The following is a 14751-nucleotide window of genomic DNA, read 5'->3' as shown; positions in this document are numbered from 1 at the left end:
GTCGAGTTAGCCCAAGTCATTAGTTAACACCGTGGAAAATTAACACTTCAATAATATATAAAGCCGTTGAGTTAGAGCGTGTTTGCGCGAGACAGTTAGGCAAATCTGTGGTAGGATTTACAAAAAGTCAACAATTTGACGTGTGCCTTGACAGTGAGAGGGCTAGTCCATTGACATTGCCACCACTCTTATTCCTGTTTGGACTGGGTAAACTATAGATCGATATGTTCCTTTTGGTCGGATTTGACATATTGGGAAATGTATCAATGAAGTAAGTTAAGTACCGGTTGGTTTGTACCTTTTGATGGCCTATTGTGAGTGACCTGAGTAAATATCTATTAAGTATTGTGGGTTAAGTTTTTGACACACTGAGATTTCAAAGATTTTGTGACCCATCGACATCGGGGACCAATATGGAAGTTTTTTAGTACAAAGGTAGACAAGTGCTCATCGCATCTCTAAACTTCGCATCTCTAACTGTCAATAGTGGCAGCAGTAGGTGTCAGTGTCAGCTAATGGGTAATAGCTTAATAGGAGCATTTCACAAGGTCTTCTATGTCGGGGACTTTACGCGTGCGGCAGCTATTATCAAACGTTATCATGCCAAATATTGTGTTCTTAGCTTTATCAGAAGTGTTTAAAAAACTTTCTGCAATGGTTGTTTTATTTTACGCCTATTGATTGCATTGGACAAAAACGAGGAATGCATTGTTTTTTATAGTATTTATAACAATTATTATTTACTTAGTACCTACGTAAAAATAGTTATCGCAAGGCAGTCTCCAGCACTTTATGACTTTGTTCTACCAAGTTTAGAGATTTATACTCTGGCTATTCCGATCACTTCTTCTTTTAAAATTATGGCTTCAGCCCAGTGGGCTATTTCGCCAGTATCAAGGTATTAAGAGGTTTAAAAACGACAAAAATTGTACGGTTGTACAAGACAGTGTACGGTGATTTGTTAGCTCTTGTAAATCGATAGCTAGACTTTACAAGAAGCACGTGGACTACCGGCCGTTGACTCCAAGATGGTGGTTAAATGCGCTTCAAAATTAATTCTCCATTCACTGCACACTACCACATTAGTTTACTGTATAATAAGCTATCGATATTACACTTTAAACAATATTAATGAGCAAAAAACAAAGTAATTAATCACGATGCTAACTATCAAGATGGCGCTCGAACCGGAAGTCCTCTATTCCGATCACTGGATATTACATTTATGAACTGTCATATCAAAGCGTACGGGTTTACATAACATTACACACTTATAATATTTAATAGTCTAATACCGTTCTAGGTTAAAGGGTAAAATGGGTTTATCCTGTAAGCCATACGCAAATAATTTAATGAGGTATTGTGGTAATAAAACACCAACGTGTATACCGTATACCTCTTTTCGGAATAGATAAGCTTTTATTTGACAGCCACTTAAGTGCACGGGTAATCAAATTTTACTAACCTGTACCCTAACCTATTAGGCATATTAACTGCCAATAAAGGGAGCTAACCATATAACAAAGTAATTTTATTTATTTTTCTAATCTCAGGGATCACACTCGAGTCGAACGTAGGTAAACCACTACAGATTATGCGCGAAATACTTGGTTCTGAATTTTTTTCTTGCTAACATCCCAGATCCCATTCCATCACATACTTATAGTACCTGTAGTTAGGCAATAGACCTTTGTCAAACGAGCATAGGCAGAAATAATCATACTTTCTTTTCCTTGTGCTAGTATTGTAACGCCAAAAAGAGGGATGAGAATAGGTAGTTTATTTCATTTTTCTGTTGCTGACAAAACTTGTTTTTCTGACTATATATGTCCTATCCTATAGCTAGTATAGTATGCGGGCAAGTTACGCGGGTTTAGAAATGTTTGGCTATATCCCTGTCGCCTTGACCCGGCGGGATTAAAAGACGAAAGCCCTATTTGGTGATTGAAAACAGGATACTGAAAAACCGTGCGAATTGCTTGATCCGGTGCGGATCCCTGTCTCCGAAGCAGTAACTGGGATAAACGGTAATGGCGTTGTTCATAAACGCCAAGGGCCTGACACTCTTTGATAGAGAAAGATGGTCTTATTGCGATTCCTATAAGAGGAATGAGATAATCAATCAATCAATATTTTTATTTCAGGCAAAAAACCCATAGATAAAAATAAAAATAACCCATAATAATTGTGCCATGCTTTGTCCTTGTCACCGACCGGGTGGCATCATAGTTAGGAGGCGATGGCGAAATACCGAAATTTATAAGAGTGAAAGAGAAAAAATCCTATTCTGCCCAAATTTTATATGAATATTCTTTCTCTTACCCCCGGTGGCCCCGGTCGCTCGGTGGCGCGTCTATAACTGGGTACTTGTTAATACTATGTCTATGATAAACGCGTTACTTGCCTGAATTAGCTATGTATCTTTTGTCTTTATCTGTCATTTTGACTTACGTATTTGGAAGAAAGGGATAAATCATAATTGAACTGATCAGGCCCGTAAAGTTTTATGAATAAGGGGGAAACATGACCCAGACGTAGATAAGTCCGACCGTCAAATCTGCGCCTACTGATAAGCAGATTTTTTACCTATCTCAAAGCCATATTTGACGAGTTTCCGACTCGCCTACGCTAAGTAGCAAATTGGAACATACGGCTAAGTGATCAAGAAAATAATTACCCACCACAGCTCCCATATCCAAGGTAGAGGAAATCATGTGAACCGAGTGAAATCGCCCATCAACAATGAATGAATTTTTGCGACGTTGCGAGCTTTCACTCACTTCTTTTTACCTTTTACTTCGCTTCAGCGCTTGTTTTCACTTATTTAGCCTATTCAGATGTCATGCAAAATATTAACTTTGATTCCAACGGAAAGTGATCGTTAAGTGTATGGGATACATACTTAGTTGCGGTAGGAAAACAGTTGAATTTATTTTAATCATAACAGGTTAGGGTTAGATAATGCTAAGATGAAGCTTACATACTATTTTGGTTTACCTAATAAAAAAACTTACAATTAATTTATATAAACACATATCTACATAACACGTGTCTAATAAAAGAGTTTCAAGTTGAAGAGAGCGGTGCATTTTCACACTTTTACAAAATAGAATATAACTTTTGAGATGTGTAAACTAATTAATAAACAGGTTGCGAATAGATTTACTGGTTACTAGACTTACTAGTTTACATTAAAAGATACAGTCAAATGGTTCCAACATGACAATTGCATTGCCTAAGTATATATAATATTTTGAGCAAACACTCGTTATTATCGATTCGCCAAGGAACTGTATGGAAAATGTGTTCGTTTTATATATAAATGGTAGACTTTTGGTCATAAAGGTACAAAGATACTCAAAGGTTATTTATTGTTTACAGAAGCGGAGTGAGCGATGCGATTGGTCGAATGGCCGGGCGCGAGCGGGGGCTAGCATGCTGCCGCTGGTGCTGCTGGCGCTAGCGAGCGCGGTCGGCGCCAGCGTGAACGAGCTAGCGCGCCGGGACACTGGCGACGTGTTCTCGATCACTGGTAATGCTTGTCTATTTTTGGTATTATAGTACATTTTTGCCAAGGGATGGAAAGAAAATGCATGTTTCCACCGGGGTATACATAGTGCTTTTCTAAAACATGTAAGGAAATACTGAAATATATAATACCTATATATTTAGCGAATGTGGCATTATGTACACGTTCGTTCCGCGTAGTTGCGCGCACCGCGTCCCCGGCAGCGGCACCGCGCGCAGGACGCGCCGACTGCGCGGACCAAAATGAAATTTGTATTGGTTATTTTACCCCTAAGAGTAAAATGAATCATACGAATTTAATTTTAACCCGCTGCGTCCGCGCCGGGCGCGCGGAGGCCGTGCTTTGTCGTCGCTGGGCTAACAATTAGGCACTTTGCGTTTTCTATTTACGAACAAAATGCGACCATTTCCGAGCATGTTTGAGAAAAATATATAAGTATTCCTCTCACAGCAGTTTCCGCTCGTCAACATTTAATTTCCTCATATTTCAGGTGTAGAATGCGGACCCGCACAATGCGCAGAGCACGGCGCGCGCGTCGCCGACGTGGCGTGCACTTGCGCGTGCCCGCACCGAGCGCCGCTCTTCAGGGAGGACCGGGAACTGTGTGTCGACGACTTGCCAGGTACGTATTTCGTCATCTCACCCAACATGTACAGCCGTATTTCTTTATTGTCCTCTTTTCTAGCTTCCGGGTATCGAGAACTTCTTTCATTCAGGTTATTTTGAAGCTTCCCCGTATGCGCACTCGTCACCACTTTCTATCTTCGCTGGCTATTTGGGCTGGGCTGACATATACCATACCTTGTTTGTTATTTTTTTCACCATTATTTTGTCACTTACGGGGACCAAGAAATAAAATTAACCAACAGCTTAATTTTAGAATCTAAGCGTAGGATCCTGAGTGGACGTAATAAATAAAATTTCATCTGTTTAGAAAGAAATCACCTTATTTTTAGCGAGCTAACGTCAAATGACCGAACGTTCACACTAATTTCTAGTTACGAACAAAAAACAAGAAAGTGCGTCATAATCGAAGTCGCGTTACGGGTGATGTCATCTCATCTACTTAGATGCTTGTCTCACGAGCACGTCTCCAACGCCAAGACACCTGCTTTTTAGGGTTCCGTAGTTAACTGCTCCTACTTTCCGAGATGTATCCCTTCCGTTAACCGACCATCTTGAGCTGCTCGGAATCTCGCTGACCTCGAAACTCAACTTCGGCCCGCATATCGAGTCGAAGGCACAGTTAGCGGCAAAAAAGCTAGGCATCCTCAACAAGGTGAGGCAGTATTTTACATCTAGGCAGCTGCTCGACCTTTACCAAGCACAAGTCCGATCGTGTGTAGAATACTGTTCTCATCTGTGGGATGGCTCTGCAAAGTACCAGCTTGAGGCGCTCGAGTCAGTTGAGAGGAGGGCCAAGAGAATCATAAATGACAGCAATCTGACGAATGCTCGACTCCAAAGTCTGGAGCATCGTCGCAAGGTTGCCAGCCTGTCGATCTTTTATAGGATACATTTCGGAGAGTGTGCCGAGGAACTGCACAACCTTATTCCTCCGTCCCATTTTTACCATCGGACCACACGACAAACGGCACTCCGGCATCGCTTCATGGTAGGAATTCCAAAAATACGCACGAAGCGTTTTGCTTCCACATTTCTTATGCGAACTGCCAAGGAGTGGAACGCCCTGCCCGAGTCTGTGTTTCCGCATGAGTACAATTTGGAGCTCTTCAAGGCAAGAGTTAATAGGTATCTCATAGGTAAGCGTGCTCCACCGTAGACCACATCATCACTTACCATCAGGTGGGATCGTGGTCAAACGCCTGCCTATTCATCATAAAAAAAAAAAAAAAAAAAAAAAAAACTAGGAACCTTATAGTTTCGCCATATCCGTCTGTCCGAGAAGCTGAAATTTGGCATGGATATGTAAATCAACCAATCCGGAAAAGTCGTAAAATAAAATCGTCAAACAAAAGCTTAATAAATTACTTTCTATTAAAACTATAGCGAATAAAATCGGTCCAGCCGTTTTTGAGTTATTGCAAAAAGACTTCTCTTAGTAAAAAGACGTACAAAGCGCTGCCAAAGTATACTTCCTTTTGCTTGTAATGTACATGATAGGTACTTACTAATAACCCCCGATAAGCCTATTCTGACAGAATGGTAACTACGGAACCCTACGCTGAGCATGGCTCGACATGCTCTTGGGCAATTTTTCTTAAATAGACACAGTTGAAAGTCTCAGTTTGCTTTAAAGACCCGTATTTACTCACCGTCTCAAAATACTCGAGTCATTTAGGTGTTGGCCAAACATTGGGATACTCAAAAATCCGGCAAACATAGAATTTTAGAGTAACAACTCACTTCGACGCCCATCGATGTCGTTAAGTAAATAAGTTTAGGTAAAAATTACGGTTTTTAAATGGAGTGTTTATGATTATTGCATTGTCATCGTACTCATCGTAGTTGCGATCAGTAGGGCTAAGATGGTCGGCTCTTTATCATTTGTCACCATGCCTGTCACGTTCTAACAAGTATATAAGTGCGAAAGCGACGCATGACAAGACAGGTGATAAAAATGCGACCATGATACCGCTGCAGGTGTCGAAACGAACGTTAAACGGATAAACAGAATGGGGTCGATGATGATGTTGTTGTTTAATGGCTCCTCTACACGATGAGCACTAAGATGTGCCAGCATGTACCTAGAGAGGGTAGTGGTCTCGGATGGCTCAACCATCGCATGGCCATCTCGCTGGTCCAGCGCTGGGCCATCGTGTAGAGGAGCCATAAAAAGATCCAAAGCATTGGTATGTTACTGAATTGCGCGCGCATTTGACTCCCGACTGCTCCTACAGTCGGACCAAGCTAACTCTGCATGGTATTTGCAATGACAAAGTATGGAGATGTCATCATAAACTCCCTCACTTTGCTCTATTCATGTTGGTGCAAAGTTACCTTAGACGGATTCTACCAGTCATTAAGGCAAAAATCAATACGGTGCGTTGGAGTAAGATTGAACGATGATTCAATGGGTTTTTCATGCGGTGTAAGATGAAAAGTCGCCCGTAATGCTTTGGCATATGGACGATTTTTCGTCTTACCCCTCATGAAAAACCCGTTCAATCTTCCCCGAACTCACCCTATTGCAATGAGCAAGAAAGACAAAGCATCGGGGGAACAGGCAACTCATACGTTAAAGCTTTGAATTGAAACAAGAGTTTTGTTTTTGTTGGACAGTGAGAATCCTGTACTTATCCTGTGACCATTGCTTTAACCCTTTTCCAGGCATAGTTCGATTTTCGAATTTTAACTAGTAGGTATTCCTGTTTAAGGTTCAAATTAGATTGCACTTTCGGGAAATGTGACTTGTTTTCAAATGAATCATCAAAGATGGATTAATTGGAATATATTTGGATTGTTTGGGAATACCTTGTAGATTATTTATTTATTTATTCATTTTAAACTTTATTGCACATAAAAATAGTACACAGGCGGACTTAATGCCATTATAGGCATTATCTAGATTGGTGCGGTGCGGGTTGAAAAATGGTTAAAAATAGCTGAAATATATTTTGTAACCGAGTAAATATATTTTCATAACAATAAGAATTAACATTGGAAATTCGTGGTATCTGCCTACCCCTCCGGGAAATAGGCGTGATTATATGTATGTATGTATGTATGTAAGAATTAACATTTAATAAACTCAATAACGAAACTCCAAGGTGGCCGAAATGTATTTAAATATCTAACCGACCGCATAAAAAAAAAACATCCTCGGAATATCACAACACCTAAATTTGCACACGGAAATTGATAAAAATATTTATGAACCGGATGAATTATGTATCTGCGTTGAGACGCACAGTGGCTGTTTTTGATAAGCAAGAAATACAAAGATTGAAAATTCATTTACAAAATAATGTTTTTTACATTAAAAAAACGGACAAGTGCGAGTCGGACTCGCCCACCGAGGATTCCGTACTTTTTAGTATTTGTTATTATAGCGGCAACAGAAATACATCATCTGTGTGAACATTTCAACTGTCAAGCTATCACGGTTCATGAGATAAAGCCTGGTGACAGACAGGCGAACAGACAGACAGACAGACGGACAGAGGAGTCTAGTAATAGGGTCCCGTATTTACCCTTTGGGTACGAAACTCTAAAAATTATAACCTTTTGTAGGTATTTTGTGCATTATTTGTGGGGAATTGATTTAGTAGTACTGATTGATATATTACATGTGTAAATATACCTACTTATACAAAATCTACTTATAAATATATTGTAATGGAACGAACTTGTTGTCACAAAATTAGGACCATTAAAGTGCATCCATACCACAGTTAACCTTTATCAAAGATAGATATAACTCCGTAATAGATGGATACAGTCTAAGGAAAAAACGTGCCTCGAAAATCAAGAAAATTTTGATTCTCGTTCAGAGGGCGCTACTAGCTTTGGCCTACTGTCGTATAGATGGCGTTGACGGTTTCGTTTGTTATTTAACAATTTTAACGAATATCAGTGAAAGAACATGGGTCAAAATCATAAAAATAATAAATGCAAATAAAAAAAAACATTTATCCATATTTAAATACATTTTATCGTATTTTTATAAAATTTCATTTTTAGTTTTAAAGTGTGTCGACAGATGGCAGTGAATTTACTGGGGTTACAAAATTTACTATGACAGTACCGCTCTAGTATAAGTTACTCTATGACCTTTATGGAGCAACACTGTGTAACACGTTAACATTAGGTAGGTAACAGTTTTGAATGATTCACGGTTAGTTTCAGTAAACAGTTAAGTTTTACAAAAGGTAATCACGGTCCATACCCCGGTCGATTAATGTTTCACAGTGGTACTCCATTAAAGTTAACTGCAATGAGGGTGCAATGCAACCTTTACCTATACCTATTCAGCCAACAAAATAGACACATCTATATTTAGACCAACTACCGACGGTATTAGTTAGACACATGAAGGCTCTGCTCGACTTGTGCGTTGCCTCCCGCTGTGATATCTATTATCAAATGCCCTGCGGCATAGGTTGTATGTGAAACATTACTACACGTTCCGTTCGCCCACATTATCGAACCCTTCCGTGTTACCCTTCAAACTGTCCATTATAAACCCGTCTACGGTACAGTCAGTTGCCATTAGATATATCGAAGCGGCCAAGGTGCTCAAATATCTGAGCACGCCTCTATTGTCAAGGCGTAAGAGTGCTTGTTCAGATATTGTGAACACCTTGGCCGCTCCGATATATCTGATGGCGACTGTACGCAAAGCACTAATGAAAATCTTGACCTTATTTTATAAAGCTACACGGTTAGCCTTGTAGCCACAATTAACAGGACCGAACTGTACTTAGTCAGGTCATAAGTTCTCACAAAGATTTTTTCTGATAAAAAAGTTATATTAAGTAGGTACAGATCCCTTATTATTCATGTATATGGGTTAGAAGCTTATTTAATACAGAATTACATACAATATAATTTAACGTAAATTGCTGTCTCAGTTTTGCATAATTCTATGTAATATTCGGAAAAAAATTATAAACAAAACATGTAAAAAATACGCGACCTGTTAGGTTAGGTAAGGTTGGGACCTGAGGTGATTTTGATCCCTATTTATTTATTTTTCTTTTTTACATAGTTGAAACTTACATAAAACAAAAGCTGGATCTTTTATCTTTCTTAAAATATATAATTATTGTGTACTGGACTGCCAAAATTGCAACTGTTCATGTTTTACCAAACCTACTCGTTGGATGATCAAAAATAGGCGTGTTACTGAAAAGTACCCTAAGTTTAAAGGGTAAGCTGAAGTAGTAATGCTGGTGATAAAATAACGTTCTAATAAAGTAGGTTCATACAAATAAACAATTGTACCTATTTTATTAATGTGACGCTGATTTTTACTCCCTTTTGTAAAGTATAATTTTTCACAATCCAGCCGCGTATTTACAATAATTCCAAAGTAAACGAGTATGTAGCAAATAAAGTCGCGATCTAAATTTTAAAATAATTAATTATATTACGTTTTCATCAGTATAAAACAAGCTTTCAAATCATGGCTAACTTTGTTTTATTATAAGCTTCGTCATTTTATTAGTCAAAATCAAAACCTTTGTGACAAAACTTATGACCTGACTAAGTAACTTTGATGCGAATGACACACGCTTGATTAATGACCGGAGGCCTTTTAACCAATGTCGCTGGTGTAGATTTTCATAAAGAGGCAACAGTAAAATTGCCACTATATGAAATATGTAGGGCCCTCTTCGAAAATATTTTAATGCATACGATAAGACACCACAATAAATTGTATCATAATAAAAGATAAAGCTTTTATAGGACATTTTAATAGCACACTCCCAAGTATTTGTCCAGTGTTTCGGCGGGACACTTTTAAAGCTCGCGATAAAAAATATTTTTAATCTGCATAAATTAGAGTCGTAATCGCATCAACTACCTTACCGGATCCCGTAAAATATATGCTTTAATTTATACCATTAATAACACTGAATTTCGGAAATAAGCTTATCTTCTGCAAGGTCAGGTATTAGTCTTAATTCCATTACAAATGAGGAGCTTAATAAGCGAAGACATCAAAAAACAACGCCATAAGCGACTGTATACTCTTAAGGTTTTGTGTCATTGAATTTTATGTGTATATTTAGTAAAGCGCAAAAAATTGGTAGCTTAATCGGCTTCGACAATTACATGTGTTGAATACGAGCCTGAGCCTTTGTTATGAAGGGATTCATTTCATTTGCAGAATGTTCGCTGGCGAGCTTCGGGACGGGCGTGGGCGTGCAGCGGATACCGTTCGTGTATCTGCCGCTGAAAGGACAAATCATTCATCCGTCGAGGGATATTACGTTTCAAGGTGAGGATTTATGGCGTTATTCATAAACGCGTTACTGGCCTGAATTAGCTATGAATCGTTTGTCTTTATCTGTCATTTTGACTTATGTATTTGTAAGAAAGTAAAGTAACGTAAAGTTTTATGAATAAGGGGGTTATTAGTCTTTATTTGTGTGACAGCGCTCATGCGTTGAACTCTGCGCTAAGCCTGCCGTACCAAGCTTAAACCTTAGAACGTTCTTCAGTGCATATGTGTTTCTTAACTAAGCCTAAGTTTATTAAATAGGTGATATGTACCATAGGTACCTATAGACAAAAGAACTTTGGTTACTACAAGTTGAATCACATGTACATCTAGCTTGATAGCTGAACTAGATTTCACTGCATACTTTTTAATTCCTATGTAAGATGTAAGTATTTAGGTTATATATTATATAGCCTCCTTGGGCTTACCGTGGGATTTAGTCAATCTGAGTAAGAATGTCCTATAATATTTATTTATTTATTATTTATTTATAGCACATTCGAAATGATTATATTTAAATTATGATTGACAGGTGTCAAGACTCCTATATGCGCAGTGTCTGGTGCTCAGTTCCTAACTCCAAAAGGCTTCGTAGATCTTCGCAACACGCTTGACGCAGACGTACCTTTCAGTCTTTTTCGCGATGAGGGACGGACTTTTCTACAGGTAATCAATTTACATGTGATACACTTTTGCAAGCAAAATAGGCAGCTAAATGTCATAGTGTAATACACCGGCCACATACTCGACGAGAGGTATGGGAAGTAGGCAGAGATGTAGTGTGGCCGTTTTACTCGTCATGCCGCTCGTCACGCTCCTCGTCGTGCCCACCGCTCCCTATTTTGTCGGTTTTTTGACGCGAGTCAAAGGACCGGCAATATCAAGTATGGAGCGTCGCGATTAATCGCGCGAGTAGGGCAGTGTGTGGCTGGAGCGGGCAACATCGCGGCAGCACGAGGAGCAGAGCAAGAAGCAGAGCGAGGAGCAGAGCGAAAAGCAGAGCGAGGATCAGAGCGAGAAGCAGAGCGAGGAGCAGAGCGAGGAGCAGAGCGAGGAGCAGAGCGAGAAGCAGAGCGAGGAGCAGAGCGAGAAACAGAGCGAGGAGCAGAGCGAGGAACAACGCGATGAGTATAGTCTGGCCGAGGTAACAAACAGTAGGATAACCTCTATCTATTAAAGATGACTTTACTTCACTCTTGCATTTAACATATAAATGGAGAATCGGTGACACGAAATAACCTCCTCAGATAAGATAACGACGGCAAATTGACAAATAATGTAATTGGGCCAAAATTATTTTCGTTGTCTTGTTTCTGACCACTCTGTCACATTTCTATTTTTGTCTTTTTGTCAAAAAAAGTTGAGTGCTATTGTGTGTTCTTTTTAACTGTAGATTATTATTATCTTGAGAAAAATTAATAACTAGATTTCATCCCATACAAAAAGCACCACTCCGTTACATTTTTTGGGAACAAAAAACAAGACTACAATAGTTATTTGTTTTACAAGGGGGCAAAGTTGTTGTTTAACCGCTCGTGCTAATATTGATACACAAGCAAGCGAAAAAAGAAGTGGAATCTTGAGCGTTGCGAGTGTTTCAAAGCACGAGGATTAAACAAATTTTGCCCCCGAGTGAAACACAAATTTTTTTACCACACTAGCCCAAAGAAGATAACGGTAAGATATCAAACAAAATCAAACCAAATCAAATCGAAATGAACGTCATTAAATATTTAATTTATCAAATAATTCATTCATAATCATCATTTAACAGTCAATTCTACCAACATTCTACTAACACAAGGAATCAACTCAAAAGTTTTTAATTAATCAAGAGAGCCTTTACCAGCTGGTGTGGTGAAAAAGAATTGTGACCCAATTGGCGTGATGACGTCGGTTTTTATTTTTAACCATATATCATAAAGATCTTTATAAAAGCCCCGAGCCGATGGAAACTAACTGTCCCAAAAATATTTAGCAATGCGAATTTTAATTTTTTTGTCCCTTCACGCAAAGAAAGTGAATAAGAATAAGAATAAACGGACCAACTATTATATTTCCAGTGGAGCGGTGAGGACGACGTGCGAGCGAGCATGTCGGGCCGAATGATGGTGGTGCGCCTGCTGTGCCGAGATGTTGCCGCAGCTCCCGCCTCCCCTCTCGACTTGAGGGGTGTTTTCACGCCGTGCGTCGCTTTCAGGGTGCAAGGGACCGCTCCTAAACCACTCTCAAGTAAGTACAAACTATTCAAATATATAAAATTATTCTGCCAGAGCATAGAACAAGATTCAAGGATGACGTTAAAGTTCGTACGTTAGCAGTAGCACGAATGATGGCAGTGCACCTCCTGGACTTGTTTCACGAAGTGCGTCGCTTTTATAGTACACACTATTATAAAACCTAGAGAAAACATAGCTGAGAATCGAAAAAACAGTATGAATACACGTTTTATATCTATTTCAGATGTAACTGAAGTCCAATTTGCTCCAAACGCGCAGACATCACAAGCAACCACCACCTCAGGACTAACTGTCACAGAATATGTTGCGATCGGCATCAGCTCTCTCCTTCTCGGTCTAATCTATATTGCATCAGTCTTCCTTTACCTACACATACGGAAAAGAAAGAAAGGTTCTGAAGCAACCGAAGCGAGCTCGAGACGATTGAAAAGTTTGAAGAATAAAAATGGTTCTATCATAACTGAACGCGACATAGTTCGAATCAACAATGAAAGAGTACAGTCCATACCGACTTCTTTGGATACGGATGATGGTGTAGTCAAAAATAATCCATTGATAGGAATGAGTAGATCGTTTCATCAGATCAAGCATAGCTTTCCAAGTGATTCTGGTAGTACCATGTCTGATTCGGAAGACTTTGCTGAGAGTAGCGTTAGAAGCGAAGATCATACTTTCAACGTAAGTAGGAAAAAGAGATAAGAAAGTTATTCCCGCTTGTCTCCCAGAATGAACTCTTACGAACAAAAAAACGTTAAAACAATTCAACTAAATAAACGTATGCTTAAAAGGTTTAATGGTACGTTTTTTTTTCAGGATCAGACGTCAGCTCTTATACATTCCCACTATTCAGAAGTCAAGATTAGAAATAGTTGCTCCGACGTAACTCACCGAGATGAGTCGGGAATTGAACGCCTTCCAGACGAACATGTATCCATCGTGGAAACAACTGACGACCGGGAAATAGCACGGCCAGTCGGCACTACGAGAAGAAAGCTATACTTCAATCCGGCTTATTTTGAACCACACCTCATGGCGGTCAGTATCATTTTTAGAGTTCCATACTCAAAGGGTAAAAACGGGACCCTATTACTAAGACTCCGCTGTCCGTCTGTCTGTCTGTCAACAGGCCGTATCTCATGAACCGTGATAGCTAGACAGTTGAAATTTTTCACAGATGATGTATTTCTGTTGCCGCTATAACAACAAATACTAAAAAGTACGGAACCCTCGGCGCGCGAGTCCAACTCGCACTTGGCCGGTTTTTCTAATGTTTCAGATTGGAGGTTTTTTAAATGTTGAAGATTTAGAGTTAGATTCAAGATTCAAAGATTTATTTGTTCAACATAGGTAAGTTACAAGATGTTAAATACATATTTCAGTATCACTATGTCGTGCCTATTGGCATACAAATGGAATAAAAATACACGGTAATCATAATATCACAGAAAAACAATAATAGTCAAAACAGGGTTATGTCATGCAGTAAATCTTAATTAGGTAATTCAGTCAAAAATTCTATAATAGAGTAATATGCTTTCTCGGTAAGAAAAGCTTTTAGGTTTTTTTTAAAAACATTATTCTTGTCTTTACATGCAATTATATTCGCCGGTAACTTGTTATATATTTTGTGAGCCATTCCAAGTATGCTTTTTTGTAAAAATGCCGTTTTATTTAGTACTTTTTGCATAGACTTTAGTTTGTTTTGAAGGCGAACGCTTTTAAACTTACTAAATAGGCTGTGGTTTGTATTTACAAAATTGGCCATTTCGTATATATACAAACATGGCAATGTAAGAATTTTGAGACTCTTGAAAAATGGTTTACATGGCTCACTTTCTTGGACACCGCAAATTGTTCGTATGCATTTCTTCTGAGCCTTAAATATAAATTCTTTATTGGTGGAGTTTCCCCAAAAAAGGATACCATATCTTAAATTAGATGTGACATAAGCATGATAGGCGGTTAAAAGTGTCGATTCGTTTGCGATTTTTTTCAAATTGTACAACGCGTATGAATATTTACTTAATTTATTACATATATTGTCAGTTTGTGTTTTCCATGTCAACTTATTA

The 14751-nt window shown here is 38.9% G+C and overlaps 2 protein-coding genes across 2 annotated transcripts in view; both read left to right on the top strand.

Annotated features, from left to right (window-relative positions):
- Nucleotides 1–14751, top strand: part of LOC134749439 (DNA-directed RNA polymerases I, II, and III subunit RPABC1) — a 215448-nt gene that overhangs the window by 196013 nt on the left and 4684 nt on the right. The gene's annotated exons all lie outside the window — the stretch shown is intronic.
- The window catches only part of LOC134749445 (uncharacterized), a 104932-nt gene that overhangs the window by 85530 nt on the left and 4651 nt on the right, over nt 1–14751 (top strand). The window contains exons 3-9 of the mRNA XM_063684381.1: nt 3382–3532; nt 4020–4151; nt 10326–10436; nt 10972–11105; nt 12503–12671; nt 12903–13357; nt 13493–13714. Of these exons, the coding sequence (XP_063540451.1) occupies nt 3436–3532; nt 4020–4151; nt 10326–10436; nt 10972–11105; nt 12503–12671; nt 12903–13357; nt 13493–13714 (1320 nt within the window). The 5' untranslated portion in view covers nt 3382–3435. The remainder of the gene's footprint in view (nt 1–3381; nt 3533–4019; nt 4152–10325; nt 10437–10971; nt 11106–12502; nt 12672–12902; nt 13358–13492; nt 13715–14751) is intronic.

This window comes from Cydia strobilella, chromosome 18, assembly GCF_947568885.1.
Source record: "Cydia strobilella chromosome 18, ilCydStro3.1, whole genome shotgun sequence".
Taxonomy (NCBI): Eukaryota; Metazoa; Arthropoda; class Insecta; order Lepidoptera; family Tortricidae; genus Cydia; species Cydia strobilella.
The sequence above is the reverse complement of the archived record's forward strand: the minus strand, read 5'-3'. Positions and strand labels throughout refer to the sequence as shown.